Here is a 15,366-nt window from a genome sequence, read left to right as displayed (position 1 = left end):
ATGACCCCGTTATATTCCTTGTAACTTCCTTTAGCGGGCATGACCCCGTTATATTCCTTGTAACTTCCTTTAGCGGGCATGACCCCGTTATATTCCTTGTAACTTCCTTTAACAGGCATGACCCCGTTATATTCCTTGTTACTTCCTTTAGCAGGCATGACCCCGTTATATTCCTTGTAACTTCCTTTAGCGGGCATGACCCCGTTATATTCCTTGTAACTTCCTTTAACAGGCATGACCCCGTTATATTCCTTGTAACTTCCTTTAACAGACATGACCCCGTTATATTCCTTGTAACTTCCTTTAGCAGGCATGACCCCGTTATATTCCTTGTTACTTCCTTTAACAGACATGACCCCGTTATATTCCTTGTAACTTCCTTTAACAGACATGACCCCGTTATATTCCTTGTTACTTCCTTTAACAGGCATGACCCCGTTATATTCCTTGTTACTTCCTTTAACAGGCATGACCCCGTTATATTCCTTGTAACTTCCTTTAGCGGGCATGACCCCGTTATATTCCTTGTTACTTCCTTTAGCAGGCATGACCCCGTTATATTCCTTGTTACTTCCTTTAACAGGCATGACCCCGTTATATTCCTTGTTACTTCCTTTAACAGACATAACCCCATTATATTCCTTGTTACTTCCTTTAACAGACATGACCCCGTTATATTCCTTGTAACTTCCTTTAGCGGGCATGACCCCGTTATATTCCTTGTTACTTCCTTTAGCAGGCATGACCCCGTTATATTCCTTGTTACTTCCTTTAACAGGCATGACCCCGTTATATTCCTTGTTACTTCCTTTAACAGACATGACCCCGTTATATTCCTTGTAACTTCCTTTAACAGACATGACCCCGTTATATTCCTTGTAACTTCCTTTAACAGACATGACCCCGTTATATTCCTTGTAACTTCCTTTAACAGACATGACCCCGTTATATTCCTTGTTACTTCCTTTAACAGACATGACCCCGTTATATTCCTTGTAACTTCCTTTAGCGGGCATGACCCCGTTATATTCCTTGTTACTTCCTTTAACAGGCATGACCCCGTTATATTCCTTGTTACTTCCTTTAACAGACATGACCCCGTTATATTCCTTGTAATTTCCTTTAGCGGGCATGACCCCGTTATATTCCTTATAACTTCCTTTAACAGACATGACCCCGTTATATTCCTTATAACTTCCTTTAACAGGCATGACCCCGTTATATTCCTTGTTACTTCCTTTAACAGACATGACCCCGTTATATTCCTTGTAACTTCCTTTAGCGGGCATGACCCCGTTATATTCCTTGTTACTTCCTTTAGCAGGCATGACCCCGTTATATTCCTTGTTACTTCCTTTAACAGGCATGACCCCGTTATATTCCTTGTTACTTCCTTTAACAGACATGACCCCGTTATATTCCTTGTAATTTCCTTTAGCGGGCATGACCCCGTTATATTCCTTATAACTTCCTTTAACAGACATGACCCCGTTATATTCCTTATAACTTCCTTTAACAGGCATGACCCCGTTATATTCCTTGTTACTTCCTTTAACAGACATGATCCCGTTATATTCCTTGTAACTTCCTTTAGCGGGCATGACCCCGTTATATTCCTTGTTACTTCCTTTAGCAGACATAACCCCGTTATATTCCTTGTTCCTTCCTTTAACAGACATGACCCCGTTATATTCCTTATAACTTCCTTTAACAGACATGACCCCGTTATATTCCTTGTAACTTCCTTTAACAGACATGACCCCGTTATATTCCTTGTTACTTCCTTTAACAGACATGACTCCGTTATATTCCTTGTAACTTCCTTTAACAGACATGACCCCGTTATATTCCTTGTAACTTCCTTTAGCAGGCATGACCCCGTTATATTCCTTGTAACTTCCTTTAGCAGGCTATATTTCTTGTAATGGGGTCGAATTATTTATAGACATGGAGTTGATGTCGTGCAAAATATGTAATTTCTTATTTCATCTCTATTTATAGTTGTCTACAAAGTAGTAAGTAATTGATGCCGATACGCACCGATAGCGCTTCTCGGTCGAAATATCGCTAAATAGCTTTAATAGTTGTGATTGACATTTCCATTCCTCTATTTTGAGTATACCCGGAGACAATGATACTTCAAACCTCTGATTAATTCAGCTGTCGGATTGGTATGAATGTGTGTAAACAAAAACAAGACCAAAAGAATATCATGCGATGACGTCACACGCCCTAGCCCCTTCATCCTTTGAGTGGACGGCAACTTCTATTAGTCACACATTAACAACAGCTTTAGGATATAGAGTGTTTCAATTAGTTTCTGTTTCTATTGACAGCAAGCCATGCCCGTGCTAGGCCGACCTTCCAAGAGGTCCAGTGGCGGGAAACATCCACGCCAGACGATAGAGCGACTACGAGAAGACACGCGTAAGAGTGTTTGGTATGTCTTTGATACACTCTCCAATATATCCACTGGCAAGGTCATGAAGTCACAACTCAAGGTAAGTCACTATCTGCTGTGTATTGCAGTTCAATCTTCGTACTCCATTTCAGGGGAGCATCATGATTGATTATTGTGGGAACATTCATTATGTTTATATAATGTAAAGCTTCGTACTCAATTTGAGGGGAGCATTGTGATAATTTACTTGGGATCCTTGATTATGTTACCGGCAATATAACCTAAAGCTGCGCACAGTTTGCGTAAAAGTACTTTTTAAATACATTTGTATGTAAGTACATGATACTTTAGGACTGTGAAAAATACTAATTGCTACTGAGTGAGGTCGGCACACAAACATCAACGGCATACAAATTGCATATTATTACCCTCTTAAAGGCTCTATGGTCTGATAGTGTTGTCGAGGGATGTCGTACTATCCGAGCCGGAGTCGAGGGTATTATTCAATCTTGAGACAACACTATCATATCATAGTGCTATGAAACGAAGGCATTTTCGGCGTTTGTATCAATCGAAAGAGTGACCTCACAATAGATTCAGGCTCAATCTCGATTTGGTAGTTTTCCGATGAACGGACAATATTGCTTTATACTGTAGTATCCATGTAGTTTGTCAATGGGAAGCCCGTATTTTGATTACTCTATCGTTGTATATCATTACTGTATCTTTTAACACTAATCATAAACGAATCAACATCTTATCGCTATTAAATATTGTTATAAAATCTTGTTTTTCGAACTTTCAGATTGGATAAAATAGTGTCATGTTATTCCCCATAAAATATCCCATTAACCGGCCGTGCACAATAGTTGGTAAAACGCTGGTTGTTTCTAAAACATAGACTAATCATGAATGACTTCCACTTCCTAATCTTTTAAAAGATGACAATCAATAATTTTGATTGTTAGTATATTAAATTTGTCGTCAGAATTAATGTATTGAATGCATTTTAATGTATTAGCCTACGTTGATTGTGTAGTACTTAAAAGATATAATGAAATATCTACAAATGCTTCCCAAATTAGTCTATCATTATAATAAGTGTTACATCGATTCATTGCACGACTTTTAAAAAATGAACCAGTCATTTCATAATAAAACTATGTTAGCCTTTTGATTTGAGTCAATACATGGTTTTATCAACCTAAACAATATCAACCTCAGACTTCGTCCTCGGTTAATATTTTTATTCAGCTTAACAAAACCATGTACCAACCTTATCAAACGGCTATAATTGTATAGTATCACAAATTCATTGTTACTATGTATTTAATACAATTTCATAATGTATGATAAATAAAATTTTGTCGCTGAACACTATCGCTGCGTCATTGTCGGTGCAGCATAAATATCAAACATTATCAACGTCCTAAAGTGGATATCATAATCGCGGATAACAAAAATAAATATTACATCATAAGGGTAATAAGAGCATATGAAAATACATTTATATACGTGCTTATATTACTATTGATTATACAGGTGTTGGCAGCCTATATATATCTTAAAATCATTATCTACCTGTATATTCCGTATCGATTTTTTTTATTATTTTTATTTTTTTATTTTTTGGTTTCCTTTACTGGTGTTTAGGAATATATATTTTTAATTTAGAAATTATTTTGATTTGCATCATATCTTGTAAAAATAAATTCATAAAATGTAAAAACGAAAAAAAAGCGTTTGTGCCGGCCCTGCCCCACTCTGTCCCCGCCGCCCCACTCAGTCACAAGAATGTTTTTATACGCGCCTGACTAAAGTTTTAAATTTCGTTTGTTCAACCTAATAGGGAATACACACCACAGATGATTAGATATCCCACGCACGCTAGAACTCCATGTGATATTTAAAAAAAAATGCACTTATGACTTATGTTTCTATTTTTGTATAATAATACTTTGAGGTTAGGTAGTCATGACATAAGCATTTATAAAATTGGGTCAACAACATATCAATGAATCAAAATTAAAAATCAAATTAAATTAAAAAGAAAGTTTCGTCATAATTGAGCCAATCGTGACTTTGACCCCCCCCCCCCCCCTCCCCCAACACACACCCACACATACACTCACACACCCACACACATTTTACCCCCTCATAACTGGAAATGGCCTTAACTTAATTTTATTTCATGATATGAAGGTATCTATACAGAAAAATAATAAAACTTATCGAAGATATATCCACTGGAGGGACCAAATTGGCACCCCTTCTTCCCGTAAATAAGTATTTATATGGCATACATGTCAACATGCATGAATCTAATACACACAAGAGATGTACATTATTATGTGTGTTTTCCTTAATGTGATATTCCAAGCAAGCTAGAACTTCATGTGATGCTTAAAAAATGCACTCATGTTTTAAAATTGCACGCCTCAATCTACCATAAAGGGGATCTTACATGAGCGGCTACGGATGTGAAATTCTGGTTGCTTTCGTTGAAATGTTCTATGTCTGTATGAGAATACTTTGAGTTTTGTAGTAATGTCATAATAGTCATTTACAAAATTGTCACACACACAAACATACATTGTTTATTCACTCACAACTTGAACTTACCTCTGACCTGAACTTAAATTCTTTTCTTATCATGACCACCTAACCTGAAGGTACATGTATCTATACAGAAAAAAACAAGTTATCGGTGATAGCCACCAGGGGGACCAAATGGGCACCCCTTCTTATGTATCTATATGGCATACATGTCAACATGCATGCAGCAAATATCAGATCAGGTTTGATCATATGATATTTGGATTTTAGTTCATATACATTGAATGTTGTTCCATCAATTGTAGGTCCTGATGTCGACAATCGGCTTCGTACTGTCTATGGAAAAGGCAGAGGAGATACTGAACAAGGAGAATAGCACAAATGATTTATCATACCTAGAATTTATCAAAATCCTTGAGGAGGAAGTGTTTAGCAAGGTGGACAATAACACTTTAGAGAAACTCAATCTGACTGACAATGACCTTGAGGAAGTACATCGGAATTGTTGGGTGTTATACTTCAAAGTCAAAAAAGAACCCAAGGGATCCATGGAAAATCTAAAGGCTCTCCCCGAGGAGGCCTGCTACAAATTGTGGAGAGTGTACAATTTCCTAGCCGAGGAAGACGATGAAGGCATGCCTCTTCTGCCTATTCAAATTCACGCCGAGGAGGCTAAACACATCGTGGAATCTTTTGTAGGCAGTACAGGCCAAGTAACGTTATTAGCAAAAATTGACGACGCAATCAATTCGTATTCACTGCATGATGAAATGTCCTTCCAAACATTTGAGAATATGATTGTAAACCGTTTCACGACAGACTTGACAGATACAGCCATCAAGCAAGCAACCAAAGAACTATTCCAACAATATGTCAGTGATACAATGATAAAGGTAGGTAGGTCTGTAGAACGGAAACTTGATTGTTTACTTAGAGCTCCGGTATTTTTAGTTGATTACGAGTGTTTTGTTGTCAAGAACAACTCATAAGTATATTAAAACGTCCCTCTATGCACCATAATTAATTTGTTTCCTTGATTCGGGACGCTTTAAACACTTTCTTAGAACGAATAATTGTAAAGTAACATTTACTTCCGATGGAAATGTTTGCTCAATGGCTCTGATAACAATAATAACAATAAAAAAACAAAACAAAAACAAAAACAAACAAAAAATCTCACATAGTACCGACATCACCATAATGGAAATAGCCGACTTAATAGGCGTGACAGTGAATTCAAGTCATGTCAGAGAAATAATATTACATCCGGATTACTATAACTTTGAACTTAGGTTTTAGTTACACTTACCTTATCCATACGCATGTGTTTTTGTTAGAGTTATCTGCTCTGATGGATTATGATAATGTAGAACTTCCTGTTTGTTATCAATGAGTAAAGTCCAAAGTACTCTCAGGTGTATCATCAAATGTGTTATCTACGATCTATCATTCACACACGTTTTTTAATGTGGTCACGTTTACAATTGTTTTGAATGTCGGCCATGTCATTTTAATGTCAGGGTATAGAATTCGTTAAATATATTAACTGTTTATTTTACCATATCGGACTGTAGATCAACATCATTACTGACATATTTTGTATTTTTATACAGATAATTTAGTTCTGCATTAATATATAATACAATAAAACACATAAGGTATTTTATTACACTGGTTACTTATTCCCTTTAGTAAAATATCGACATATCGTTTTATAGATTTTACATCAATCAACAAACGAATTAATCAATTAAGTTATCAAAGCACAGTTCATATTTTTAGCGGTATGACTACGTTATACTCATAATGTATACTGGCCTTAGATACACTTGGAATAAGAACATCATATCTCGTGATGTTAATTCAAACATGTTAAAATGTCGGTAAAGGTTCATAGTTACTTCTTCACCAATGAAATATAAAATTTTGATTATGGAACGGGCTCCATTTGTGTCGTATGCCCCGCATTATCTTTGTTATTACCGTTTGTTATTGTTTGAGGTGTATGTACTATTTATGTGGTGATTTGAGTTTTACCTTCTGTAAAGTTGGTGTTGTTGTTGTTTGGGAATTCTGTCCTGTACTGTTGGTTTTGTTGTTGTTTAGGGTTTATGTCCTGTACTGTTGGTGTTGTTGATGGTGTGAGGTTTACGTCCTGTACTGTTAGTGTTGTTGATGGTGTTGGGTTTACGTCCGGTACTGTTGGTGTTGTTGTTGTTGTTTGGGTTTTCTGTCCTTTACTGTTGGTTTTGATGTTGTTTAGGGTTTATGTCCTGTACTGTTGGTGTTGTTGTTGTTTTGGGTTTACGTCCTGTACCGTTAGTGTTGTTGATGGTGTGGGGTTTATGTCCTGTACTGTTGGTGTTGTTGTTTGGGTTTTCTGTCCTGTACTGTTGGTTTTGTTGTTGTTTAGGGTTTATGTCCTGTACTGTTGGTGTTGTTGTTGTTTTGGGTTTACGTCCTGTACCGTTAGTGTTGTTGATGGTGTGGGGTTTATGTCCTGTACTGTTGGTTTTGTTGTTGTTTAGGGTTTATGTCCTGTATTGTTGGTGTTGTTGATGGTGTGATGTTTACGTCCTGTACTGTTGGTGTTGTTGATGGTGTGAGGTTTATGTCCTGTAATGTTGGTGTTGTTGATGGTGTGAGGTTTATGTCCTGCACTGTTGCTGTTGTTGTTTGGGTTTTCTGTCCTGTACTGTTGGTTTTGTTGTTGTTTAGGGTTTATGTCCTGTACTGTTGGTGTTGTTGATGGTGTTGGGTTTACGTCCTGTACTGTTGGTGTTGTTGATGGTGTGGGGTTTATGTCCTGTACAGTTGGTGTTGTTGTTGTTTGGGGTTTTATGTCCTGTACTGTTGGTGTTGTTGTTGTTTGGGGTTTATGTCCTGTACTGTTGGTGTTGTTGTTGTTTGAGGTTTATGTCCTGTACTGTTGGTGTTGTTGTTGTTTTGGGTTTACGTCCTGTACCGTTAGTGTTGTTGATGGTGTGGGGTTTATGTCCTGTACTGTTGGTGTTGTTGTTTGGGTTTTCTGTCCTGTACTGTTGGTTTTGTTGTTGTTTAGGGTTTATGTCCTGTACTGTTGGTGTTGTTGATGGTGTGATGTTTACGTCCTGTACTGTTTGTGTTGTTGATGGTGTGAGGTTTATGTCCTGTACTGTTGGTGTTGTTGATGGTGTTGGGTTTACGTCCTGTACTGTTGGTGTTGTTGTTGTTATTTGGGTTTTCTGTCCTGTACTGTTGGTTTTGTTGTTGTTTAGGGTTTATGTCCTGTACTGTTGGTGTTGTTGTTGTTTTGGGTTTACGTCCTGTACCGTTAGTGTTGTTGATGGTGTGGGGTTTATGTCCTGTACTGTTGGTGTTGTTGTTTGGGTTTTCTGTCCTGTACTGTTGGTTTTGTTGTTGTTTAGGGTTTATGTCCTGTACTGTTGGTGTTGTTGATGGTGTGATGTTTACGTCCTGTACTGTTTGTGTTGTTGATGGTGTGAGGTTTATGTCCTGTACTGTTGGTGTTGTAGATGGTGTGAGGTTTATGTCCTGCACTGTTGGTGTTGTTGTTTGGGTTTTCTGTCCTGTACTGTTGGTTTTGTTGTTGTTTAGGGTCTATGTCCTGTACTGTTGGTGTTGTTGATGGTGTTGGGTTTACGTCCTGTACTGTTGGTGTTGTTGATGGTGTTGGGTTTATGTCCTGTACTGTTGGTGTTGTTGATGATTTGAGGTTTATGTCATGTACAGTTGGTGTTGTTGTTGTTTTGGGTTTACGTCCTGTACTGTTGGTGTTGTTGATGGTGTGAGGTTTACGTCCTGTACTGTTGGTGTTGTTGATGGTGTGAGGTTTATGTCCTGCACTGTTGGTGTTGTTGATGGCGTGAGGTTTATGTCCTGCACTGTTGGTGTTGTTGTTGTTTTGGTTTTCTGTCCTGTACTGTTGGTTTTGTTGTTGTTAAGAGTTTATGTCCTGTACTGTTGGTGTTGTTGATGTTATGAGGTTTATGTCCTGCACTCTTGGTGTTGTTGTTGTTTGGGTTTTCTGTCCTGTACTATTGGTGTTGTTGTTGTTTGGGGTTTATGTCATGTACTGTTGGTGTTGTTGATGGTGTGGGGTTTATGTCCTGTACTGTTGATGTTGTTGGTGGTGTGAGGTTTATGTCCTGTACTGTTGGTATTGCTGATGGTGTAGGGTTTATGTCCTGTACTGTTGTTATTGTTGTTTGGGGTTCACGTCCTGTACTGTTGGTGTTGTTGATGGTGTGGGGTTTATGTCCTGTACTGTTGATGTTGTTGGTGGTGTGAGGTTTATGTCCTGTACTGTTGGTATTGTTGATGGTGTAGGGTTTATGTCCTGTACTGTTGTTATTGTTGTTTGGGGTTCACGTCCTGTACTGTTGGTGTTGTTGATGGTGTTGGGTTTATGTCATGTACTGTTGGTGTTGTTGATGGTGTGAGGTTTATGTCCTGTACTGTTGGTGTTGTTGATGGTGTGGGGTTTATGCCATTTACTGTTGGTGTTGTTGATGGTGTGAGGTTTATGTCCTGTACTGTTTGTGTTGTTGATGGTGTTGGGTTTACGTCCTGTACTGTTGGTGTTGTTGATGGTGTTGGGTTTATGTCATGCACTGTTGGTGTTGTTGATGATTTGTGTTTTCTGTCCTGTACTGTTGGTGTTGTTGTTGTTTGGGGTTTATGTCCTGTACTGTTGGTTTTGTTGATGGTGTGAGGTTTATGTCTTGTACTGTTGGTGTTGTAGTGTGAGGTTTGTGTACCCTTTGTGTGGTTATTTGGTTATACTGGTGAAACTTCACAATAAAATTACGCTTGACAGTAGGCATGCTTGGCAATATTAATTAGTGACATTTGGCAATAACTGTGATGTTTGGCAATATCAGTGACGTTTGATAACAACAGTGACGTTTTACAATAAATGTCACTTTTGGCAATAACAGTCACGTTTGATAATTATGGTGACGTTTGACAGTAAGTTTAAACTGTTGTTTATTCCCATAAATATATCATTACTTTAGTATTTTTTAAATCATAAAGGCATTAAAATAGGTATCATGACTGTAGCTTAATGATTTAGCAATCTAACAATAGAGAAAGGGAAATAACGCAATGATAAGATACCTAGACTGTGTTACCTTTTTAGGGTATGCTATGTAAGCGAGGATACCAGGTAAAGAGCTGGAAAGACCGATGGATGGTACTCAGCACAAGACAGCTTACATATTACACTGCCCCAGATGAACGAGAGAGGAAAGGTGACATCAAACTCGACCACGACTGTAAAGTTGAGGTATGTGCTGCACCGATGGGGTTGATGTGTTTACTTTTAGGATAGGAAAGTAACCCATTGATGAAGATTTTGCTGTGCACTTAAATGATTCCCGTAATAAATAAGGGAAAAGTTCGATTATAAAGCCAAAATCGCCGTAGTTGGGCCTTTCACCGACAATAAATGAACGATGTTTAAGGGAATCGTTAAAATCAGTCAGATGCATGGGACTTTACAGATGATAACGATACACCCGTTCCATTGATTCGAGATACCTCGTTGAAAAATGTGATTTAGAGGCTGTACTTTGCAAAAAATCTATAACGGTGTTAATGTTACCGTATTTACCTGTCACGTGACCTAACTAAATATGCGAGTGACCTGAGAGGGCCATCGTTATACAGAGGACAATATGTACTTTCATTTGAAATGCTTATTGAGCACGTACAACATTGTAAATAGGGAAATAAAGAAACGGGAAAACTAGTGTCAAAGTTAAAGTGCGTATATAATGGAGGACAGCATTAACATTTGACACCACGATGATCCACACATAATAACAAGTAACACGTGGCTATATTACCTGTTGATGCAAATTGTTTAAAGTTTAAAGCATCGCGTTAACTACCTTAGAAGTGTGTATACTGGGACACGTACTAGAAAGTGACACCCATTTTTTTTTTCTTGTCAAGACAGAATGCTATGAGTAGCTTGATTGGTGGTCAACATTAATTAACTGGTATTATCGTTAAAGATACGTATCGCTGAAATGAATATGCTTTAGCTGCACATAGATGTTGGTTGACTATCTTCAGATGGATGAAAGTATCTATCAACTCCTTAAAAAAGGATTGCCTTACTATTGTAGCTACAATCACTTTATAAATGGGAATGCAGGAATGAAAAAAATAACAAGAGTTTTAAAACCTGACTCCCTATAAATGGTTCAACTATTTATAATATAAATTGATAATTTTGACTTCGAATCACAGGTAATAGCGGATGCTGGTGTAAAATCTGGTTCTCGGCCGAACAGATTCGTGCTAAAAACTTCAGCCAAACCGTATGAAATGAGCGCCCACGATGTCAAGACTAGGAATGACTGGATGACAGGTGCACGCATTATATTTGATTTTTTTTTTATTGCAAAATATAACAAATGAAGGATTTTGCTTGCGGTTGGTTGAATATTATGTTGAATTATTGTTATTAATGGTATTTATTGATAAAAAAAAGTTCCACTAGTGTAATGCCTGTATTTGTATTAAAAGAATCCACATTCATTTTCTTCTTCTTTTTTTCATCGTTTTATAGCCTTACAGAAAGCTATAGACAAATGTTCGGATGGGAACTATCATTTTCACAAAACAGAGGCAATGGAGCGTCAAAAGGTACGCCGGGACGGCCGTCGGAAAAAAGAAGAAGAGGAACGTCGGCGGAAAGAGGAGGAAGAATCACTGCAAAAAATGAAGGACCTGCTCAGAGATGTATGGCGCAACATGTTCCTATATGTAAAAAGAAAAAAGTCATTGATATAAATTCTAAAACAATTATCGCGGTACCGGACGAGTGTATGCTAGGAACGGTTATTCCTTATTGTCATGTTGTCATGCTATGCCTCCCGAGATATTACGTGTTTTTTTGTTTTTTTTTTAGAAATATTATTTCCTGTGTTATTATTGGGAATAAACATTCAGTGATCTAGTTCATATATTGTGTTTGTATGTATAATCATGAGACGTAAGCATACGGAGTGAAATATCATGGTTTTATACCCCTTGCATTGAATTTTAGACATCATAAACTGATAGGTAACAATCAATTTTAAAATTGGTTTGTTCTTATTTCAAGAAACAAGACGAAGAAGAAAAACAAAACCTACGGCACTTTGAAGAAATGGAAATAGCCAGATTGGTGAGTCCGTGACACTGATATAAAAATGGTGTAGAAAACACAGTTGATACAGTAAGATTGTGATGTGGATCACGATCAATTCTAGTTTTGATGGATTTTGTGTTCACAGTTACAATTTGTATTGTACTATTTATTCTTATGATTGTTTTTTTTATTAATATCAGATTCATTTAGCATTTTCGACAATGATATCTTAAGTATGAATTATAAGTAAATTGAAGTATAATACTAACCTCAAACTTAATATTGATGTTTTATTTAGAAACTAGAAGAGGAAGAAAAGCAAAGACTGAAACACTTGGAGGAGCTAGAAATGGCCAAAAAGGTAAGTTTATTAAAAATTCACGATGATGTATAAAACACCCAAAATATAAGTTTGTGTGCATTGTATATTTATATCTTTGAATGTTCACGCTCATATACAGAAAAACGGTCAAAAATGTTAGCAAGTTCATGTTGATGTTATTAAAATTTTACACTCATATTTAGAGAAATAGTCAAAAAGGTAAGCTTAGTTCTATATATGTTGATATGATTAAAATTCCACGCATATATAGCACAAGAAATGGTTCTAAAAAGCTTATTATGTTTTTTATTGATTATATGCAAAGTTTACACTCATTCTTAGTACAGAGAAATGACATCAGACGTAAGTTTGTCTTTATACAGGTTTTTCCATTGAAAGTTCACACACACACATTACGTATAGAGAAATTGTTTTGATTTTGGCTCACGAATTTACAAAATGCAGTCCTCTTACAAAATACTATATAAACGATGTACAGAACTACACATGCATCAACATGGTGACTACCTTGTATAGAAGTATAATAGGTTAGGATGATATTCATGCAATGCGATGGTCAGAGGAGGTCACCTTCAATACAATTGATCTTTCGGGGTTTCTTTTGCCGTATATCCATTATGCCCGCGTCGTGTATAACGTCATTGTCAACATTTCTAAACAATTAGAATGTTAAACATATCCTTAATGATAACGGCTGACGGGAAAATATCACGCGATATAACATCCTTGTACCAGGAAGATGGGTAGTACTTCACTGTGTTTGTCTTTCAGGAAATTTTACTCTTTAAATGAGATAAAAATAATCTATGCCGACCATCATATTCTCATTTAGAAGAGTTCAATTTCCTGATGTGAAAACGACTATTTTCGTATGTACATAGACGCCAAATGACTTTGTTGGCTCGTTTAACGTGTCATTTCCTCGGTTTACCTAGTTTTATACGTAGTGTGCCGTTACGAACACAAGAGATGCTTGCCATTGAAAACACAGTCGCGTTCCCCTTGTACATTGTCGCCATTTAAATCTTTCATTGCAAATATTTGCCGTATTTGTCTTTATAGCGATCAGCATTCGCCCCTGTCAGGAAGATTCTGGGTTTTGCTCCCTGGCCGAGACATACCAGAATCTATAAAAATGGCAGTTGTTACACCTTCTTAGCGCTCAGTAGTTTTGGGAGTAGGACGACTGGTTCACACGTTGCCAGTATAAAGTGACTGGTTGAGGTGTGCTGCTTGGTGTCTTCGGCAGTTTGTTTTAGTTAGATAGCACTTTAAAGTCGGCATCAGTTACGCTCTATCACAAGGAGACTTCCATGAATAAACTACAGCCTCCCAAAACACACAAATTCACCACATGTCATATCTCCTTAAATTTACCCAAAAGTATAAATATACTACATACAATATACTATGTATGATCAGATCGATATGAACGGCTTAAAAAATGCTCAACAAACAAGTCTTGCACATACACAGGTTTGATGGTGTATTGGTTTTACTGGTTAACGAGTCTCTCGGTTTGATGGTGTATCGGTATTACTGGTTAACGAGTCTCTCGGTTTGATGGTGTATCGGTTTTACTGGTTAACGAGTCTCTCGGTTTGATGGTGTAACGGTATTACTGGTCAACGAGTCTCTCGGTTTGATGGTGTACCTGTATTACTGGTTAACGAGTCTCTCGGTTTGATGGTGTAACGGTATTACTGGTTAACGAGTCTCTCGGTTTGATGGTGTAACGGTATTACTGGTTAACAAGTCTCTCGGTTTGATGGTGTATCTGTATTACTGGTTAACGAGTCTCGGTTTGATGGTGTAACGGTATTACTGGTTAACTAGTCCGTCAGTTTGATGGTGTATCGTTATTACTAGTTAACGAGTCTCTCGGTTTGATGGTGTAACGGTATTACTGGTCAACGAGTCTCTCGGTTTGATGGTGTACCTGTATTACTGGTTAACGAGTCTCTCGGTTTGATGGTGTAACGGTATTACTGGTTAACGAGTCTCTCAGTTTGATGGTGTAACGGTATTACTGGTTAACGAGTCTCTCGGTTTGATGGTGTAACGGTATTACTGGTTAACGAGTCTATCGGTTTGATGGTGTATCGGTATAACTGGTTAACGAGTCTCTCGGTTTGATGGTGTATCGTTATTACTGGTTAACGAGTCTCTCGGTTTGATGGTGTATCTGTATTACTGGTTAACGAGTCTCTCGGTTTGATGGTGTAACGGTATTACTGGTTAACGAGTCTCTCGGTTTGATGGTGTAACGGTATTACTGGTTAACGAGTCTCTCGGTTTGATGGTGTAACGGTATTACTGGTTAACGAGTCTCTCGGTTTGATGGTGTATCTGTATTACTGGTTAACGAGTCTCTCGGTTTGATGGTGTACCTGTATTACTGGTTAACGAGTCTAACAGTTTGATGGTGTAACGGTATTACTGGTTAACGAGTCTATCAGTTTGATGGTGTAACGGTATTACTGGTTAACGAGTTCGTCAGATTGATAATGTATCACTATTACTTTTTAACTAGTCCGTCAGTTTGATGGTGTAACGGTATTACTGATTAACGAGTCTATCAGTTTGATGGTGTAACGGTATTACTGATTAACGAGTCTATCAGTTTGATGGTGTAACGGTATTACTGATTAACGAGTCTATCAGTTTGATGGTGTAACGGTATTACTGATTAACGAGTCTATCAGTTTGATGGTGTATCATTATTACAGGTAGGTGTCACAGAGACAATATCTGTGATCAGTATTGTGTTATCAGACAATCAGGGGTCGCAACTCCTAATTATAGTTTTGAGAGTACATCGTGTATTCTTTGCATTTTGTCAAAGTTTAGCTATTAAAACTAATCTTAAGTGGAAATAATTACGTTTACGGAACAACATGATACACTTTTCGATAGATT

The 15,366-nt window shown here is 37.4% G+C and overlaps 1 protein-coding gene across 2 annotated transcripts in view; it reads left to right on the top strand.

The window, feature by feature from the left end:
- The window catches only part of LOC117333351 (differentially expressed in FDCP 6 homolog), a 34,577-nt gene that overhangs the window by 15,946 nt on the left and 3,265 nt on the right, over nt 1-15,366 (top strand). For both annotated transcript variants that reach the window (XM_033892611.1, XM_033892612.1), the window contains exons 2-8: nt 2,337-2,501; nt 5,263-5,850; nt 10,101-10,247; nt 11,219-11,339; nt 11,541-11,713; nt 12,078-12,140; nt 12,403-12,465. In XM_033892611.1, the coding sequence (XP_033748502.1) occupies nt 2,337-2,501; nt 5,263-5,850; nt 10,101-10,247; nt 11,219-11,339; nt 11,541-11,713; nt 12,078-12,140; nt 12,403-12,465 (1,320 nt within the window). The remainder of the gene's footprint in view (nt 1-2,336; nt 2,502-5,262; nt 5,851-10,100; nt 10,248-11,218; nt 11,340-11,540; nt 11,714-12,077; nt 12,141-12,402; nt 12,466-15,366) is intronic.

The sequence above is a fragment of the Pecten maximus genome, chromosome 8 (assembly GCF_902652985.1).
Source record: "Pecten maximus chromosome 8, xPecMax1.1, whole genome shotgun sequence".
In the NCBI taxonomy this organism is placed as follows: domain Eukaryota; kingdom Metazoa; phylum Mollusca; class Bivalvia; order Pectinida; family Pectinidae; genus Pecten; species Pecten maximus.
Note: the sequence above shows the minus strand (reverse complement) of the source record. Positions and strands in the feature narration are given on the sequence as shown.